A 21,363-nucleotide genomic window follows, 5' to 3' on the forward strand; every position below is an offset into this window, starting at 1 on the left:
ATCCCTGTCAGTAATATTTACTCCAATTTATTTACCAGGTTTGTGCCACATTGAAATCCTTTTTAGCCCAGAATCAGTTCACTATATTAATCTTCTCAGTCACGGTATTTACTTTACTTGTTAGAGTCTTAAAAATATCACAGAGTAAGAATCATTAGTATTTCAAAACAAATTATAAATGTCCATTCACACTAGCATTTCCTTTCCTTCTGTACATAAAGTTTAGATGTCATCTCCATTCATAACCAAATTCTTCTTAAGATACAGGAGGCTTGAGTTTTATTATCCAAAGAGAAGTGAAATAAGAATTTTTCTGTCTCTGTTATAAATGTTTCTGGCCACATCATGGCTCAGCACTTTCTGAGCTGTAAACAACAAATGCCTTCATACAGAAAATAGATTGTATTTTCACATTTAAGAAATTGTGTTGGTGAAGTAATGATGCCTCAGTGATATTTCATGATACCAGATTGTCTGTTTGCAACAAGACTGCTATGTCTGAAAAAAGATCATTTTCATCTCTCTGGAAAATCTCATTTTCTGAAAAATGCCAGTTTAGAGTAGTATTAAATATCTATTCTTACTGAAAATAAGGTTAAATACACATGCCTTGGGCTAATCTACCAACTGTCTTTGTAGTAGAAGTGGTAATGGTAATTTTATTAAGGGTATTAAAGCCTCTGAAATGGCTAAGTTATGTGTGGTACTTTTGTCATATGGGAATTTCCAATGTGCATGGCAGCTATATGAGATAATTTCCTCAAAATATAGAATAGTTTCTGCAGGATGATGGCGCAAAAGAGTGAGCACCATGAGTAGTCTAATATTTTGTTTCTGTAACGATTTTGATTTGAATTTGTTTAGCCTATTGATAGTTTGAATTTTTAAATTTTATGGTGTTTTTTTAATCTTGAAAGGCATTTTGGGTATGCATGGATTCCTGAGTGTATGTCCTTTTCCATAGGAAGCAGTCTGCAGGACATACTAATCAGAGATGTAGACTAAACTCAGCAGATTTCACAGGCAAATAAAATGATTTAATAGGAAGTAAGACAGCAAACTTAAACAACAGAATGCATGTATATTGTCAGTTTTGACTAGTATTCAGCTTTTAAAATCTGTAAACCAAATAACCTCTGTGTAAACTTTTCTGTTTCTTGAGTTAAAGTGTAGGAAATGTTGCTGTCATTTTAATACATTTGACTCTACCTGCATAATAGTCTGAATCCAGAGAATGTAAGTTGCTGACTGTGGGGAAAAATAGAGGTTTCTAAACTACTTGGACTGTTCTTCAAATTTAAAGGACATTTTTGGTGACTAAAGAAGAGTAAAAGCGGGTATATAAGAAAGAAAATCCCGCTATATTACCCTCCTAATGACAGCACTGCTGTTCTGATCAATACAAAAATACTGCCCTTGATCTAAGGATGTTTCCCATAAGATCATGCAATGAAGAAAAGCTAAAACAAATCTTTTCTTTGTAAGGAAAAAGAGTGGGCCATGGTTTTGGTCCTAGTAGCACAGAAGTAGATCTATTATGATTTGGATCTGTTATTACTGTGTGTGTTTCTAATGACAGAAGGGAATATCCACTTACTCTCTTCCTGTGTGCATAGTCCCACTGCAGAGGTTTATTTTGTGCAAGCTAGTAGTATAAGAAATAGTTTCTTTGTAATTTTCTTAGATACTAAATACTCTTAAGAGTAGTACTTCTTTTCTGTCCTGTCTTTCAAATTTGTAGATACCTACCCTTGTGTAGGTATTTTGTACAGCTAAAAAAACCAAAACCCCAAACCAAAACAAAACAAAAAAACAAAAAAAAAATTTACTTTGGGTTTTGGTTGGTTCAAACCTTCTCAGGACAGTCTTTTCTATGCCCCCTCCCTCCCCCAGATTTACATAGTTTTGCATGGGAAGAGGATAGGGCCCCATAATAAAATGTAGCTCTGTTGGGCCTGCCTGTAACATATTGGTTGTTAGCTAGCTTCATGGAGAACTGCCTCAGCTTTTCTGAGAGCCACAGTCATCTCTGGACAGAGGAGGCATTAAACCAGAGGCAGAGCATACATAGGATGTCATCCTAAAATAGCTTTGCTTCTTCCGCTGAAGGAAAAGGAAAATCGTAATGTTCAAAATCTGATCTCTCTCACTTCTGAGGATTTTGAAGTCTTGTATTCTAAGAACATGTATGAAAGTATAGTGTGCCTGAAGAACAAATGTATTGCTCTGTTGTTTTGGTTTTTTTTAAATACATGATGTTTGAGGTTTAAAAAGTTAGAATTCAGATTTCAGGAATTTTTTAAAATCATTTCCACTAGTTGGAAAAGCTGAACGAGGCAGGGTAACTTGATTTGGCAGTGTTGCAAATGTTCACTCCCTCTCAATTCTCACTACCCTAAACTGTAAAACTTTTAGGTCCTGAGGCATCCCAAAATGGAGATACTCTGAGTGGTGAAAGGTATTCCACTGGGTCTGTTGTGTGTTTGGCCTGCAGATGTCATTTGCATACAGGGGATTCAGTGACTATAATAATATAATGAAATCAAATTAAATCACCATTATAAAATGCTAGGCACTAACCTAATAAGAAAATTTCTGTGAAAAGTATTTCACGTAAGTTGTGACTTGGAAGCTTTGTAGCTTTATATATGACAACCTGGTGGCCATGGTTGCCAACCTGGACAATCTTTACACAAATTTATCATTGTAACACCTTTTGAAACATCCTTAAAATTATTTGAAATTCATGTTTATTTTAAAAATAAACAGCATCCTGCTCATGTAGCAACTCTGTTAATTGTAATTTTTTTGTCCATTAAAATGCCTGCTATTGCCTGAAATTTTAACATTGTTGTGCTGGTATTATCAATATAGATGTAGTCAGTAATTTGTTTTTGGAAATGAAATGGAATTTATTTTTATAAAATTTGGAGATTATAAATCATTAAAAAATATAATGCCAATATCTCAAATGACAAACAAGCACACTTTCAGCAGCGTTTAAGTTTGCTTTTACTTACCTGCCAAGAGCTATTGACCACTCCCATGTTTCTGTGCTATGTTACTCACAGGCATAATATCCTTCACATTTTAAGTATTCAGAGTTACACAATTGCTGACTGTGTTTTGATGTTTGCAATGCCAAAACATTCAGGAGAAATATAGAAAATCCAGGAAATGAATGGAGGTTTTTGATCGGTAAATATTTTTATTTTCATCTCCTATGATACTTAATTTTTTCACTTTCTTAATTCTACACATGAATTCGGTTAATAATCTGGGATCTTAATTTATTAGCTATATTTTGCTAAGAATGAATTTTAGTTCACCTTTAAATTGCATGAAACCTTTTGTCTGTACATACATGAAACAAATTACATCTCCTTCATGTTCCCCTGAAACTAAAATCTTTCAAGAATTGTTCTAAAACTACATAGTGTTATTTAATGCCAGAGATTTAATTTTGGTCTGATAGTAAGTAAATTTAAATAAGATTTAAAGAATATACATGTATAAGTTATTTTCCCCTTGGTAACTCCCTATTTGCCAAGGCTGCTATGCCCCATGAATACATCTTTGGTTTGGAAAGCTGCTATCTCTTGGTTGGCTTTTTTTCTGCATGTGATAGGACAATCCAACTCAGAAATATTTTGATTAAATAATTTTTGGGCATGGTGTGTTTCTGGGTGGAAGAGATGTATGTAGAAATGTGTAAGATAAGACAGAACAACAAGTTAGAAAACTGTGGTTTCTGCAGATTATTTTCTGTGTATCTCAAGAAGGCAAGAAATGATTAAGGGCAGTTGTATACAGTGGGCTGCGTGTGCAATTCACCATGATTATGGCAACTTAGCAATTGTTTCACTGTACAGCAATTTTACCCACGCCATTTCCTGCCTGTGGTGTCTCTCGATAATGGACAAATGGAGATTCAATTTAGGAAGTCTCATGTGAACTTTCTTTTTGACAATGAAAAATGTTTGGACAGACATAACCAAAGAGAAATTTACATAGTAAAACACAGAAAATAAATTAGAGCTGGCAGCAGAAAAATTTATGTGAGTTTGAAATAAAAAATATCTGCAAAAATAGCCTCTATGTCTTCTAAATCTGCAAAATGGGCATCCTGGAGAGTAGGGCTAACTATCCTTTTTCTCCACATCTAAAATTATGCATTCAAAACTTGGCTAAATTACCTAAAAGATGACAAACACAACGAGGAGTGAGAAACAAACTGAGGGACATAAAGCATTTAATGTGAGGGAGATTGGGTTATTCTTGTTTAAGATGTAACAAAGGGAAAAACCCATTCCTTGTTTAATACTGGGATGGCAGAAGCTGTGGCAGAGCAGAAAGGGGTGAGGTGATTTTACAGAAGTATGAATTACCATGGGACTGCTGGAGTAGAGCCTGCCTCTTTGTATTTAGTTTTGCCCGTCCAACACGAATTCTGTGGCCATGTGACAGAGCTAGGTTACTGCTCTGTCAGGGCATTCACAGCCCTTACTCCCACATCTTTATTTGGTCTAGATTTAATAGTCTCAAGGGATCTGGGCTTTCACTGTTGCCCTTAGGTGGTTATTATATAAACGAATAGATCTGACTTTCATGGGAAATTTCATATTTATCTTAAATTTTCTCCTTCTTAATTTAACTTCATTGGTCCCTCTGATACTGTACTAAGTCTTCTTTCTGCTTGGTGTTCAGATTCATGAAATATAAACCGGACAAAACTAGACAGGACCTTTCTCTCAATCAAGTCATACTCAGACTTCTATATTTCTTTTATGTTCCACCATTTCCACTTTTAAACAAATTTTGCTTGCTCTTCACTCAAACTCCCAGTAATTTGTCTCCTCATAAACGAGGTTGATTCCTCCCAGACAAAAAGTACATTCAGATCAGGCGAAAGATAGAGAATTCATATGAGTCATCCGAAAGTAAAATCATTCCCAGGGTTGCTATAGTTAGCTTATTACTAAGCATTTTGATCCCAGAATGTTCAGTTAATATTATGTTTAGATGAATGATAAACTTACAGAGAGAGATTATCTGAATAGTCAAACCACCTTGTATCTGATCTACATCTACAGTAGCACAATGCCTGTATGTCATGACAATTATGGGATTTCAATAGTGAGGTTCTCAGGTTTATGTCAGTTTTAAAGGTATTTTAGATTATAATCTGGTATTGCGAACCAACATAAAAAGTGATATAGTTATTTTGCCCATTTTTATCTGCCTACAGAGGCTAATGGAAGGAATTGCCCTTAGAGAAATGAATTTTTTTTGTCTTTTAAAGTCTTCTCATTATTGCAGAGGCTAGAAGACCAAATATGCTTTCTGCTAACTATTCACTCTTAAAAAATATCTAGCAGTTTCCACTGGTTACAGAAGAAAATGTGTGGTTCATTTAAGGCAAATTATGGTAGTGTTGAGTTAGGAATTAAAGGTTTGCTTAGCATTTGATAATAATTTCCCCCTTGGTCATAATTGCTGTAGGGAGGGCAGGGTCCTCGTTTTAGAAGGAGAAGAAAAAGCACATGGTGGGTGCTGCTGCTTCAGAGGAGGATTCATCATGCTCTTCTTAAAAAGCACGGGTAGAATCCCTGCTATTGTAAGACCCAGCCTGGGCTATGGAGCTGCATAAAGCATTTCCATAGTGCTGGTGTTCTGTTTAGCAGGTGGAGTGTCAGTCAGATGAAAATACAGCTTAAAAGAATAGATGAAAATAAAAAGAAATTTGTAGACAACTGGATTTTATGGAAAACGTGAAAAAAGGAGATGTTGACTGAAATCATTTCACATATAATATTTAGTTCCAAGGAAAACATATCTTAGTGGTGCTCATTTAATACTACGTAAGCTTAACTAAAAAAAGTGAGGCTTTACTAGAAGCTAGATGTATAACCATTTCCATGTTACTGTAAGGACAACTTACATAGTAGTTCTTTTTTAATTTATTGAATATCAGTGGTAGATCGTATTCAGGAGTCTGAAAATAACACTAGGTTTTTACATGGCTTATTAGGTTATTAAATTATTAACTCAAATTGTTAATTTAAATAATAGGCACGGTCCAAACAGAGACTTTCTGTGTCAAAATGCTCAAGGAATATCAAAAATGCTCAAGAAAAAAAAACAAAAAGAAGAAGAAAATAGACAGCTGCCATTCCATGACCAAAAATTATGTTCAGAACTTGATATTGGTATTTTGTCATAGCAAATTGTTGGAAGGTAATTGTGCCAGGACCAATAGACTTGCAAAAGTAGCTGTATATTAAACATACAAAAATATTTTTTCAGAAGTTGTCTCAAGTCATATTCCCCTTAAGACGAATGAAGTGGGTATCCCATATCTTTTCTACCAGCAACTGTTCCCATTACTTTAAATTTCTACATTCTTAGCCAAAATACACATGCAACTATACCTAAATATAGAAGTCTATATTTCAGTAATGTAGATTTCTCAAAAAAACTATTAGGAAATTTTAAATTGATCTACACTTTTCAAATTCTGAAACCACAGAATCCAATATAGTTAGATAATTTTTAATTGTCTGTAAAATTGCTCTAAAAATAAACATTCTAGAAAAAGTAATATTATTCTTAAAGGTATTTAAAAGTATAAAAAATGAACCTCAAGAAAATTCTCTTTCTGTGCACCACACATTCTGACAGCATGCTGAACTGAGAAAATTAAGGTATTTCTTTAAATACATTGTCTTAATCTGACAATAGGTAAACTGCTGTGTCATCCAAACTATATTTTTGTATACATTGTAGATTCACATGATACCTAGATGCTGATTTGTGTTTCAGAGACAGTACACCAGAAACAAAAAAATCAACTGATACATTATGACTTGAAAAAAAAAAATCAAGTTTCTGTGCCTCTGGAAACAAAATAAATTTCTAGTTGTCTATCCTCACTGCAGATATGAATAGGTCAAAACCAAGGTGTTTGACCAAATTATAAAGATTTTCTAAGAACAGAGGGTAAAATGTTGCATATCAGAGCTCAATGTGTGTACACAGTGTAGGATACCTATACAATAGAAGCTTCCTAAATTTAAGTTTAATAAATAAATCCTATTGGGATTTCTATAAAATAAATCCTATTGGGAACTTAAAATATTTGTTTTCCACACAATTTTTTCTTATCTCCATTTGTACAGAAAAGTAAGATATGAGGGAGAGATTATTATATTCTGGGAGAGTACTCTTTCATTTTTAGTGTGTTCAGAGTCCAGCATAGATCAGGAGGTGCTGCTCTTTTAACGCGTGGCTGTCCTGCACTATTACAATCTTCTGGATCAATAAGTTTCCTGAAAGTCAGGGGACACCTTCATTTTGTATATATTTGTATATATTTGTATGTATTTGTATATATTTGTATGTATTTGTATATATTTGTATATATACAAATATATATGTATCTATTTGTACCTAATGTATGTATTTATGTATATATTTGTACCTATTATATATAGGTACATGGTGATCACAAAAAGTGAAGAGAACTTTGTAAGGAAATTTTGCTTGTTGCAGCTTGTAAACTACATTTTATACACTGTAGTTCCAGGGATGACATTAATGTGTTGTTTAAAAAGCTGCTGTCAGGCCAATGCACATGCATTTTCCATAATGTATACGTGCTCATGTGTGATATTTAGACTGCTCTATAGCTGCAAATGTGCCTGGAAAAATGGCTTTGATTAATTGACTTCCCTCCTCTTCTTTCCTCTCTTCACATGCAAAGGCTCTATTCATTATCAGGAAAGATCAGAGGAGGAGGGGAGCAGAGTACCTGGGTCACACACTGTTAGAGTTACAATTTTCCAAATGCCATAAGTAAACTGTAGGGAACAGGAAATATCCAGGATGGGAGAGGACCTCTGTGTTTGAAGGTCTTCCTTCCTTCCAAATATTTGGTCTGATTTTATCTTTAGCTGTGCAAATTTGCATTTCTCCATTGTATATACATGTAATACTTGTTACAACTTCAACTCTTGTCTTTTTCATATGTCACATTTTTATCCCCTCAGATATGAGAACCCTTGAGCATTGGTTGAGGGCTATTCCTTCTACTGTTCCTTGTCCAATTCTTTTTCCCTAGAAAATTACTAGAAATTATATATACATATATAATTCTAAATTCAAAACTCATACTACACTACATCAACAACATTGCTTCTGTTTATTTGTACTTATATGAATGAGTCTGTCCTTTTAATATGTGCTGATTTTGACTGGGATAATTTTCTTCATAGTGGGTAATATGGGGCCATGTTACAGATTTGTGTTGATAATATGGGATGTTTCAGTTACTGCTGAGCAGTGCTTGCACAGAGCCAAGGCTTTTTCTGCTCCTTGTACCATACCACCAGCAAACAGGCTGAGGATACACAAGGAGCTGGATACAGACACAGCTGTGACAGCTGATCCTGAGCGACCAAAGGAATATTCCATATGATATGACATCATGCTCAGTACTTACATTTGGGGGAAGAAGGAGGAAGGGGGGATGTTTGGAGTTACAGCATTTGTCTTCCCATGTCACCATTATGTGTGGTGAAGCCCTGCTTTCCTGGGAACGGCTGAACACCTGCCTGCCCATGGGAAGTGGTGAATGAATTTCTCATTTTGCTTTGCATATGTGCACAGCTTTTGCTTTTCCTATAAAACTGTCTTCATCTTAATCCACAAATTTTCTTGCTTTTACTCTTCTGATTCTTTTCGCCATCCTACCAAGTGGGGAGTAAGTGAGAGACTGTGTGTGGTGCTTAGTTTCTGGCTAGAGTTAAACCATGACATGCTGCTTCTCTGCTGGGAAAAGTTTATTTCTGTTAAATTTCGTGTGTATGTTCATGGCAATTGTGCCACTCATAATTTATCCATAAAATAAGAATTTTGCATTAGGAGAATATTGCTAGTCAGAAACCAAAAGTTTGGCCCCATCTTTATTCATCTTATTTCACTTCTTCAGTTTAACATTATTACTGGTTAATAGGTGCACCTGAAAAATCAAGCTGTATTGTAGTATCTGGTGCGTTATGTTAAATGAATCTTTTCTAGGACAGCAAGTCTCTTTTTTTTTCCTAATGAAAGAGAATACCTCATCTTTTCCAATTTTCCTATCAAACACATCCACATCATCTTGAGACACTGCCACATCCAGCTGCATCTATACTCAACTTCAATTACATGAAATTACACAACCTACTCTCAGGTCCTTTAGGTTCTCTTTTGCTGTGTGAGGCACACGCATAGTGCATTTCCTGTGAGTGCATGATTAAAAACTATTCAGTACAAGCCTGTTTTAAGTAAACAGTAAATTAAATATTGTCAGCGCTTTTTCAGACACGCTCTTATGAAAGAAAAAGGACTTCTAGATTTGGGTTCATAAAACTCTAGATTTAAGAAAGGGACAGACATAAATGAGGCATCTTTTATCCTTTTTACCTTCTCCTGACTGGCCCAGTCGTTCAAAAGCTGGTACAAAACAGTGTATTCAGATGTCCCTACAAGGAAAATTGGGCTAGTCAAAATGCTAAAGGTAGTAAAATTTCTGTTTATTGCTCTTTATTCGAATGGAATATGCTCAAAAACATGCTGTCACTGTCAGGTACAATGCTGCCTGAAAGACTGTTGAGACACTGTCTGAGCAACATACCTTTTTCAACCATGAAGAGTTACAATAAAAGTACCTCATTTTATTACTATTCTTTCAGTATTATTTTTTGCTGTGCCAATCAACCTGATTGCAACAGTTAGGAAAGAAAGTAAATGGTTGCTTCCTTAAGAATTGAGAGCTTTTCAGTATTCTGTGGTACCTATCACTCCATTTCTAGCATGGTCACTACCATTTGAAGAAGTATAAAGTTTTATAAAAACCAGAAGCTATGAATGTGCACTTGAAAAGTCTCCTTTCATCTCTGCCAGTTAACTTATTCCCAAGAGAAGGAAGAGCTCTTTTTTTCCAAGTGGTCAAATATTGTTTCCATTTATTCCATAGACATTTCAAAGAGAAAATGTGTTGCCTGTATGCGTTTAGGTCTGCACACAATTTATGATTAAATATAGCAAGTATCCTTTTCTCTATTGTATTTTGTTTCTCTTTCTTACAGGCAAGTATAGTGAGAATGTCTGGAAAATTATTAAAAATTTATCTGAGTTATCATTGGTGTATTAAATGGCATAACATATAGTAGATCATGTTTCCAGTTCCTTTATTACTAGATCTTAATGCAATTTGTAAAAATAAAATAATAACAAAAAACCCGAAATATTTTATTGACTGTTTAAACAGAGATCCTTTGCAGACTACTAAAAATATTAGTGAAAAAAAGGTTGAAAAATAGTTGCTTTACAAATTAAGAATGCAGAGATCTAAAGCAGACTGATTTGTTCTTTGAAAATGGGTATGAGACTTAACTCAGGAGCACAATATTAATAGATTTGTGTAAGTGCACATAAGGCCAATATATTCAATGCTGTAATTTTTTTATGGTTTCATAAATAGTGCTATCACCAACATTTCAAAGAACTCTGAAAAAAACAGAGCTCATATGTGGTGGCATAAATTTAGTGTATTTTATAGAACACTGTTACTCCAGATATAGCCTACGGGTTGTGACTTTTCATAAAACCTAATGAATGTCTAGATTTGTCAGCTGTTTCAACACAGATGCACTTTGCTGATCTAATGGAAACATTTTGAGCCCAGATCCAAAATATCAATAGCTTTTAGTATCACAAATTAGTTTGGCTATTGGGTGAATTGGGATGTGGTTCTTGATAAAAACCAGCAAGTAATTTTGTATGTGTGTTTTATGATAACTGCCTCTCCCATGTCTGATGCTGAGGGTTTTTTTCCATCTCTCTCTTTTTTTTTCTTTTATTTTGCAGAGTTTTAAGTTGAATGTAGATAGCCACTGTGCTTTAAAAGAAGCAGTGGTAGAGGAAGGACGCCAACTTCTTGAGCTTATTGTATCTCACAAATCAGGTAAATCCTTCTGAAATATTGCAAGTCTTTATGTCTCCAGACTATTAAAGAATGAAGAAGCATTGCTGTAAATTACTGCATATATTCACTTCCTTATGTATTATTAATATTTACATTATCAGATTGACCTTCAAGATTTATAAATGTTTCATATACTGCATACAATGCAGTGATACTTATAAAATGAAATACTGCCTGCAAATAGTCTGTTCATTTTATTTTGGTCTTGCTGTTCAACCGAGTTTCAATTGAAATCACATCACTGAAAACTTCACACTGACATATTCTTTGATGTAGGTACTATGGAAATAACATTAAGATAATGAACTAGGATTTCAAATATATATATATGTATTTACATACTCTGCATGAGTAATTGCATTGGTAAAGCTTTATTTTACCACTCAAACTAATTCTTACATTGATTTAAATATATTTATGAGGACTAGATTAAAATTAAAAATACCGTTTTCCTTTGGTTAGGTTTGTCTTTTTCTTCAGAGGCCTTAAATTGAGAGGAGGGAGAGAGATATACTGATTTCCCTTTCTCCCTACCACCTCCTATATTTTTAGATGTTTGCGTGACTTGTTTGCTAATAGGGTTTTAATCAGCATATACTGCTATGGAACGCCATCTTAATTTTGGCCTATTTAACATGCTTTTCATCCAGGCAGAAGTTATTCTTTGCTTTACTGTTTCCTCCACATGTTCTATATGTGTGCCTCTATTGTTTTGCAGCATCAGACATATCTGTGTAATGTGAAAGCTGTAGGAAAATACTGACTTCTATGTATAGTTCCAAACAGGAAAGCCATAACTAAGGAGGGTAGCACTTCATCATAGATATAGGAAACAGTAATGTGTAAATTACAGGAAATATTTAAAGGAGTTGGAGGTAAGGAAAATGTTTTTGGAGGATTATGAAATGTTTCAAGACAAAGACTGGATGTTAGAGGGAGAGATTACCAGTGTTCCTTACTGCAGAGAAATGAGAGTTTACATGGAATTTTTCTCTTGAAATTGTCAGCTGAAATGAAATCAAATTTTAACATGATGGCTAAAAGAAATGTTTGTCTCTATAACATTGTTTTGCAGGATGAACAATAGTAAAGCTTGGATTTATTGATGAGAAAACACATTAAAACTCTTTCTGCCTTTATTATTTTAAATAAATAATTGCTCTTGCTGCTAATTGGTTGAATAAAGGATAATATTTAAAGATGCTGTTGAGTTTACAGCTTTTATTTTTCCCCCTTCATTTTGGAGAAGGACTGAAGGACATGCTGCAGATGATTGGAAGTCAATGGAAGGAACTACAGAGGCAAATCAAACGGCAACACAGCTGGATTCTTAGGGCTCTGGATATCATCAAAGCGGAGATACTGGCTACTGATGTGTCTGCAGAGAATGAGGAAGGGACTGGGAGCCCTAAGGTAAGTGGCTTGAAGTTTGCCTTATTTCCTCTTATTTCCGTCTTCTTTTGAACTAGGCACCACTGAAGTTTTCTTTCCACCCTAAGGCTTTTCATTTCTACTGGGTAAACTTTTTTTTTTTATAAACAAAATGAAATGCCTTACTCTGAAACAATAAAAAAATCTTGGAACTTTCAAGTTTTCCAGCAAGACCTGTCTTATTATGTGTAGAGGGGCATGAGGGGGAACATAAAACATTTAGTAAACAAAACATAAAGCATCTTTAACATGAATAATCAGAATGCTTTTAAATTGTTTTGTTGCAACTATAAATCACTATAATCAGTGCAATCACTCAGCTCTGACATCCATTAGCCGCTTGGTTACAGCAAATTAACAAAGAAGAGAGAAAGTGATTCATTATCTCATTCCTGTTAATGACTATCAGATGCATTGCTTAATTAGGGGATGGCCATTCTAGTAGGAAGAAGGTCATATGCCTTTCCACAAATCTTTTCGCTCCAAGTTTAAGTCGTCCAGAACAGTGCTTGTGTTGAATACAACAAGCACTTTAAGAGTAAGTTAATGACACCTGTCATAATTTGTGGGTATTAATTATTGAAGAGGGCTATAGTAGTTACCAGTTGCCAAACTTAGTATTTGTAAGAGCATTTTAAATAGTCCATGCTTATTCAAATTGGTGCAAGCAGTGTAGGGATACTACATACAATAGAAACTTCGGGTTTAGGGTCCATGACTTTTCATCCTCATCAATCATAAGCAGAGTTCTTTCTTAAGTGAAGAATATGCAGGAGAACAATTCAAATAACTCAATATCTTGGCACACATATGGCTGAAACATTTAGAAATATTCATGATTCCTGTTTCTGGAAACAACAGAGATGGTTGTGCTGTGTGGATTTCCTGGTTCTGATGCTAGACAATTCTTAGTATTGATATTCAGTGCTTCCAAGGGGGTAGTTTGTAGAGTGACTCTTGGCTATGATTACACGAAAAGTTGTAATGACTGCTTACTATAATTCTACATAGCAAGAAGGGTCTTGGAGATGGAGGAAGAGTCAAGGAGAAAAATGGAACAAAACTACAGGAAAACACATATATGTAGGAGACAGAGTATGAACTGATATACCTCCTCACTTGCATGATGGAAAGCGTTCCTGGGCCATATAGCTCCTCCTTTAGGGAGCAGGTGGTGGAGCAATACTTAATTTCATAATGGAATCTGTTAAAATAAGCAGACTAACTCAAAGTTAAAGTTATAGCCTGCCAGTAGTATGATTCCATCTCTCTGAATATTTTGACTCATCCATGGCCAAACATTTAACTGCTTACTCAAAATTATAATGTAACAAGTGTTCTAAAATCCAGCTGGATTTTGTGATGAAAATTTTGGAATCTCTAGCTTGGAATGATTATATTGAAATATTGATAATGGAGAAATGGAGGCATAGTTTATATTGCAGTAACTTTCTCATATAGATAGGTGATAGCTCCTCGCCCTGTGTTTTTTATCATAGAGATAGGAAACTGAAGCATTTGTTTGTTTTCATTTGTGCCTACAGGTAAATTTAAAAAAAAAGATAGACAAAAAAAATCAAACTAAAAATATTTGCAGGTTATTTCAGTGATTCTTGTATGTATGTGCAGTAGAGTGGTTAGATACCATCTACGTCTTCACAGTAAAAGATTAACTAAAAATAAAATACAGCTAATAATATAGCTGCATATTTCAGTTTGTATTTGTTTCAAAACCCAAAAAAGAACCTGAGAAGTGTAATAGAAAATTGATAGATTATACCTAGAGGGTGTTTTTATTTTTGCCTTTTTTGAGAAACTACAGGAACAATGTTGGTGTTAGAAATCTGTAAAGAAATAAGAAAAGGACAAATTTCAAAGACCCTAGGAAACTTTTCCCTTAGGACTTTTAAAAACATGTTTTCATAGCACTGTAGCATCTTTAATGAGAACAGTGAAGAGTGGGAGGGGGAAAGGGATGTTCTGAACTCTAGAAATATATTATCAGCATTTGTAGTCAAGAATTCTGATTTTTCTTAGGAAAATTTTCATTTTGTTGTATGTAAGTTTCATAGTGGCTTATAGTGATTGCCACAGAAGATTCAGGATTGATTTTAAACATTTCTGATACCTAAACTCTTCTAATATATTGCATCTTCCTTTAAATCTTAGGAGGACAGCGAGTTCTCTAAGTATTTGCTAAAACTATTATTCCATCATTTTTATAAATGAAGAATTGATGACTGTATTCAATTTAAATTGAAGGGTATAAAGTTTTGCCTTTTTACTCCATTGAGAAGTGCCTTTAAAAATGACACATTCCAGCAAGTACTGATCTAACTTTATGAGTAGTACATGAGACATACACTTGACTGTCCTGAATCTCGAGACACTTAGCTAAAGTATGTGTTTTCTTTTGATGAAAATTTTAGGTAATATTCTAAAATATATGGAAAATAAGAGGAATGGTTTCATACATGTGTGTATTTTTCATTTTTCACCTTCTGAAGGTGTCTGAGACCACTTGTTTTGTAAGTGATCTCTTAAATCAGGTCACCTCCATCACAAAAGGACTACTGGAACAGTATTGCCTTAAATAAACAGTAAAGACGTATTGAAAACGAACATGATTTACTTTCTTATCTAGTAGCTGTGAGTGTAAATAATCAAATATTACCCTGATCGTTTTAATTCATAGTTTGATGGAAAAGTTCATTGCTTTCTGAAGAACCTGCAAATGAGTCTTGTAACTGATGTCCTTTAAAAGCATACAAATCTTAATAGCATTTGCCCATTGTACACATTCTCCTTCACTGAACATTGTATAGAATAACATTCTTAGTATCAGCTGCAAGTTCTGCTCCCAGCATGCATTTGTACAGTTTATTCATTACTATAGTTTGTGAGATCTGGATATTTTTGTTCTCAAAGTAAATGTTTGAATTAGGTTTCATGTTTTGTTAACAGTTCAGAATGTAACATCGGAACTTAAAGGCTGGTAGGTCAAAAGAATAATGGTATACTCTGTAAATATATATACACAGTTTGTACTTCTGGATGTTTATTTCCAGAATAATTGCTTTCTTACTGAAAAATATTTTTTGTTTCCCATTCCAGCTTCAGAAAGCTAAGCCTGTAACTGGTTAAGACACTGGTCTTAATACATAGAACATTGAAATCTGACTTAGTTATTCTAGGTAAAAAACAGTCTGGGAAGGATGTGTTAGTTGTAAAATGGGCTTGTCAGTGGGTTAATGATAGAAGCAGTCAGGATTTGAAGAGTACTGGAGGAAGAGGTAAAAAACCACATTTAACAAAGTAAACTGAAAGTTGCAAAAGTAGTAGGTGGCTCAGGAAGAGAATTAGAAGTGGTTAAAGAAACCTTTGTATAAAGGGAGAAATAAAACCAGTGTAATTTCTTCTTGATATGTAATTAAACATCACACACTTCCAGGATCATTTCCCACTCAGTTGCATATAATTTTAGAGCTTTTACAGTCATTCTAAACAAATAGTCTTCAGTACACAGAAAAGTGATTTTCATTCAAAGACTCAAAACTTGGTGAAGCTTTTTAGTATTGATCACTATTTGGGATTCTGGGAATGCTGCTTTACAGGCAGTTTTATGTTGACACTGGTCTCAGTGGATGGACTAAACACCACAGCTCAGAATGAATTTGTGAAATGGGCAACAAGGCAGAGCAAAGTTTAGAGAATGGTAACAGTCTTTTCTTTTTTACTTCGGACTTGTAACTTGTCCCAGCCATCCGGTCAGGCTACCACATTTAGATTAACATTTTGATGTAAAAGGAATGTACAAATGAAGTTATTTGGCATCTTTGTGATTAGTGCAGAGAAATATCATACTTGTGAGTAGATAATTTTCTTTTCCTCTGTGTCTTTTATCAACTCTTTATTTTATGAGTGTGGTGCATGGGCTGTAATATAAAAAGCAACATACCTGTATTTTTTTCTGATGTCTTCCATTGCTTTAAAACAGGGAAATTTTATTACTGAGACAAATTTAAATATTATCAACAGATATCAGAGACCATGATTTCAGAATCTAGTATTTTTACTTACATAACCACTTTGAATACCATGTTTCTGGTGTCCAATATATTCAACTAGAGTGTAGCATGTACTATTGTAGTGGGTAGTGCTTTGAAGTTGGCAAATGGCCTATGTGACTGGCCTTCATTCTGTTCTCCTTCACTTGCTTTTAGTGGTAGGAATAACATGTGCTAGAAGGATCATTTTACTTAGCTTGCTGGAGTTACTTAAATTACAGCAGAATTTAAAACTTTACATCTCAAACTGAGTTTGTTTAACTTAGTCTCTCTTCCTCTATTTTTCCACATGCAAAAACTCAGGATAGGACTTGTGGATAAAATCCTGTCTCATATTTATAATACTGTGGAATAAAATGTCAAATAAATAGCCATTACTTATTCAGTAACAATTTCAAAAAATAATTAAATGGAAATAAGACTTTCATCTCTGGTGTACAGACATATGGAAAAGGCTTTTCATCTGGTGATACACTTGCCATTCTGATCTATCCTTGTCTCATGGCTTAATCAAGTCCTTTTTTTTGGAAAAGAAATGTACAAGAGAAGTTGGTATTTGTGCTTTAGAAGTAATTTTCTCCTATAATGTGTCCATAATGAGCCACATTCCCATCTAAATATGAGGGAGTTTTATCTCATGAGTGCAAAACCTCATAGATGAGACATTAAACTGAAGTTCTAACCACCTTTACCCAGGCTTACTTCCAGTTGCAATAATTACCATCTGCCACCTTAATTCTTTGCAGTTTCAGCTGAATGTGTTAGTCTCTTCTGTTCAGAACAACTGGATAGTCTTGGGTACACTTAAATAGTTGTTACCTTTCACTGGTGAAAACAATACTTTATAATATCCTGCAATGTATTTCTGTGCTGAAAAGTATTACAGCAAGTACAGAGTTCACCATTCACTACTTCAAAGATCGTAATAAGGAAGTGCTTTCCTTTAATTAGAATAGCTATGTTGCCATTGAGGCATAGTCTTATATTGTTGAATATTTAAAGTGCTATCTGTACATACATGCTATTATTGTGTCTAACAGCTGAACAGTTTAAAAGCACTCATGTGACATTCCAATTCTGAATTTTTGGAAACTTTGGGAATTTAGACTAAAGATACTGTTATCACGGTCTTAAGTAAAAATGATGCTTTTAATTCTGCCATACCAGAAAAAAATTAATTGCAATTATTATTTTGCTTAGTTCTAGGTATTTCAGTATATGACATTATAGTAGTCTTGATATGTCAGCTTCTATGGTGGGGATTTGAACCATGGGTGAGTTGGCCAATGAGATAAAAAGGGTAGTGGTATTTAAAAAGTCTTTCTGTAAATCAATAGACATAATTTTGGTTTTGAGAGGAATAAGCCTGTCTTTTAGCGCTTTTACTGGGGCATGTGAAACATGACTGAATTATTTTGATATTAATTGTTATTCAAATATAGGATTGAAAACATTCATTAAGAATTTCCAAGCTAATCAAAACAAGCTATGTTGATGTAGCAACGAAAAGAACATTAAAAAGAAGCAAGAGGAAGGAAAGTTTGTGTCTTTTTGCACACTTAAACACTTCAGGTTTCTCTGTTTTTAGTTTTTAATGCCTTACTTTATAAGTTATGTAATTTTAATGTTACAGATTATTATCTAGGCTGTGCACAGACCTAGCTATCGTTGTAACCAAAAGTATCTTCAGGAAGGATTTGAGAGATGACACCGTAACTCTCCACAACATTTTAGAGTGGAGGAATAAAAGGAAAGAGAAAGATGGCTTAAAATAAGTTTAGAAGCAGAAACTAACATAGCTAAAAGGAGAGTCTGAATATGGATTACTGAATGGCACTGACTTACAGTGAGTCTTTGTAGAAGAAACAATAAGAAAGGGATCTGTTGAAGGATATAAAAGATGTGACTGGCAACTGAGCAGAAAAGCTTTGTTGACTGTAGAACTATATCAGACTCTGGTAATTAGCTGAAATATTTTGTCTGATAATTTTAGTATAGATCGAAAGAAAACAGAGTGTCCTGGTTTAGGGCAAATTTGGGAGGAAACCTCTGAATAGGGCATCTCTGGGGAAGAGAACTCAAACAGCTCCCCCTCCACTGGTCTGGGAAAAAGAACTTCTTCGGAGAAAAGTGGAAAAAACTATTTATTTAACAAACAAACTGCTCACAAGCACAAAGAATAAATAATACGAAACAATAAAACTTTTTGTTGTTCTGAAGTGAGATGGTAAATTCAGAAAGTCCTTGCCATGGGCAGCTCAGCTCACTCTTATCAGTTCCAGTCCCTCCGGAGGTCCAGGCCCTGGTGGGCCGCAGGTGTGAGCCCTCAGTGCTCCTCTGGGGTTTTCAGGAGCAGGGTTAAATAATCTCAAGAAAAAGATAAAAAACCAGTCCAGGGACCTTCTCTACCTTAGCTAGCTAAAACTAACTAAAAAGCAAAAGAAGATTTCTGGCTCGCAGTCTATCTGAGCCTTCTCTGAACACATGCCGGAGAAGGAATGTGTAGGAGTCAGGCAGTTTTCTGCAAAACAAACTTGGCCCTTCTTCTTTCTCTGTTTCACTCTCAGAATCAGTCTTAAAGGTGCAGAACAGCATGTACAGAACACACAGAACAGACGATTGGGGATACAAGCATCATAAAGTCACCCTAGGACACAGAGTTTTAGTCCTGTTTAGTTAGTACCTTTCTGGGGTTTTTACTGGCAAAGCCAGTGCCTTGATAAGAGTGTGTGGCTCATCATATTTTGAAGCAAAATTTCCTTCAATTAAGCAGAAGCTTTGAAAAACCCAAGCAAAGCTAAAGTAGTAATCTCTCATGTACAGAATTCTGCCTTTAAGCTTCTTAATGTATATAATCTTAAGTTGATGTTTCATACAGAATAATATTCATAAAACTGCCAAGATTCTTTTGTCTTGTATTTTATATCCATCGTTGAGTAAAGCAATTATGTAGCTGAACGAGTTCTTGCTTTGTTAAAATACTATAACTGAGCTAGTAATTTTTGGGAGGTTTTATGTTTCTAAGATAAAATATGATTTTTTTTTGTCATTAGACCACGTCCTTTTTACTGAACACAGGCATAAGCAAACTGAACCTTGGGCAGCTCTTTTAAAGGGCTTACTCCTCAACACAAACTGAGAGAAGCAGGGATCAGAACAAGTGTTCATTTTCCAAAGGGAGAATGTTGCATTTCATATGACTGTTTATAAGGACTTACACAGCTGAGATCTTCCAGGAAAAGTGGTGAAGATGCTAATTTTTTTTTCATTGAAAAAAAACCAGTAACCTTATCCATGGTTTATTTAGCCCACTACCAAGCTTAAAATTGAGAGAGCTTTAAAAATTATATTTTTTTGCAGCTAAATTTTATTGACTATTAAGCACAATCCTGTTATGAAACAGAGGTACTTTTTAACACCAGCATATTATAAAATTTATAGCAAAAATATCCAAAGTCATATTTGAGTTGAAGATGTGAAAAAGGACTTTGAAGTATCTGTGGTACTTATAATATGCTTTTACAATTATTATGCCTTGGTGATTCTAAATATTTTATGTTGATTAGTTTTGGCAACTATTGTCTTTTTAACATCCATCTCTGTTAGTAGAAGCAGTTATGCTTACATAGCTAGCAAAGAAATTTGACTTTTTACTTCAGGAATGAGAAGGGCTACTTTCTATTAAAATATAGATCAAGTTCAGTTTGAAGGATATTTTAAATCTAAATCTCTCCTCTGAGAACAAGTGCAGACTGAGAACTTGATGAGAACAGATATTTAAACTGGCATATGCCCAAGAGGCTAGTTTTATCATAATGCTGTTTGAATTTGAACATTACCTGAAATTCTGAAAGTATGTTAGGCTGTTGTTACTTCTCTTGTGTAAGTGGACCGACTCTGACAAGTTTTATTTAAGCAAAAATTCCATTTGAGTTTGGCCTGTATTTGAAAATATAAAAACGCAAGGACATTGAGTATGTATTCATATGAACACATTTACCTTAAATGACATAAATGAAGTATTAACTGCTCAAGGGCCTTGATTTCCTGTTTTGCCAGTATCTGTCCGTTCTGCTCTCTGTACACAATCATATTATTGCATTTTTGTTCTTTTTAATAGAATGTATTTTCAGAAGCGAATCCCGGTGAAAGGTTTCATATATATCTGCCTATTGTTTTGTGTGCTTCTCAGATTTCTAGAAAAATCCACATTCAATAACAACTTCTAGTAACGTGCACACAAATACACAGATTTATGTTACTGAAAACATCTCCCAGTCTAAAGCAGAAATTTCTAGAGTAGCTTGTCAGAGCTATTCCTTCTCTATTTCTCTATAAGGGTTCAGAATCCCATGAGCTCATGCAAGGTTTAAGACCATAGCAGATAGAATTTTTAAAATTAATTTTTGAGTTTGAGTTCAGAAGTTGATGGAACACACTAAAATAAATAAATAAATAAGCAAGTGAAAAGAAGGAATCCTAGCTGACTATAAATGCCTTGGTAAAACAAACTTGTGGTTAAATTTAAGGACAGTGATCACTAACAAAGCAAATAAGTTGAAATTCAAATCTTTTCTGTTCAGTTTTCTTTCTCATATCTTATTCCAGCTCCCTCTCCCTCCATGCCATCTGTTGCTCTTCCAAACAGTTCAGGATTTCAGCAGGGTCACAAGTGAAATATAGTACAGGAGTGTGTGGGGAGACTCTCGCAGAGTTCACTGCCACGTCAGCCCTCGATGGCAGTGCAGGGGGACGGAAAGTCAGGCGCTCCACAGGCTTCGTATCTGACTGCTGGCAATCGTGGTGCCGGTCAGATCAAATGGTACAGCTTGAATA

General features: G+C 34.6%; 1 protein-coding gene across 1 annotated transcript in view; it reads left to right on the plus strand.

Moving 5' to 3' along the window:
- AKAP6 (A-kinase anchoring protein 6) overlaps window positions 1-21,363 on the plus strand; it is a 211,873-nt gene that overhangs the window by 64,279 nt on the left and 126,231 nt on the right. The window contains exons 5-6 of the mRNA XM_063398890.1: window positions 10,912-11,008; window positions 12,279-12,442. Coding sequence (XP_063254960.1) covers window positions 10,912-11,008; window positions 12,279-12,442 — 261 coding nt within the window. The remainder of the gene's footprint in view (window positions 1-10,911; window positions 11,009-12,278; window positions 12,443-21,363) is intronic.

The sequence above is a fragment of the Prinia subflava genome, chromosome 5 (genome assembly GCF_021018805.1).
Source record: "Prinia subflava isolate CZ2003 ecotype Zambia chromosome 5, Cam_Psub_1.2, whole genome shotgun sequence".
In the NCBI taxonomy this organism is placed as follows: domain Eukaryota; kingdom Metazoa; phylum Chordata; class Aves; order Passeriformes; family Cisticolidae; genus Prinia; species Prinia subflava.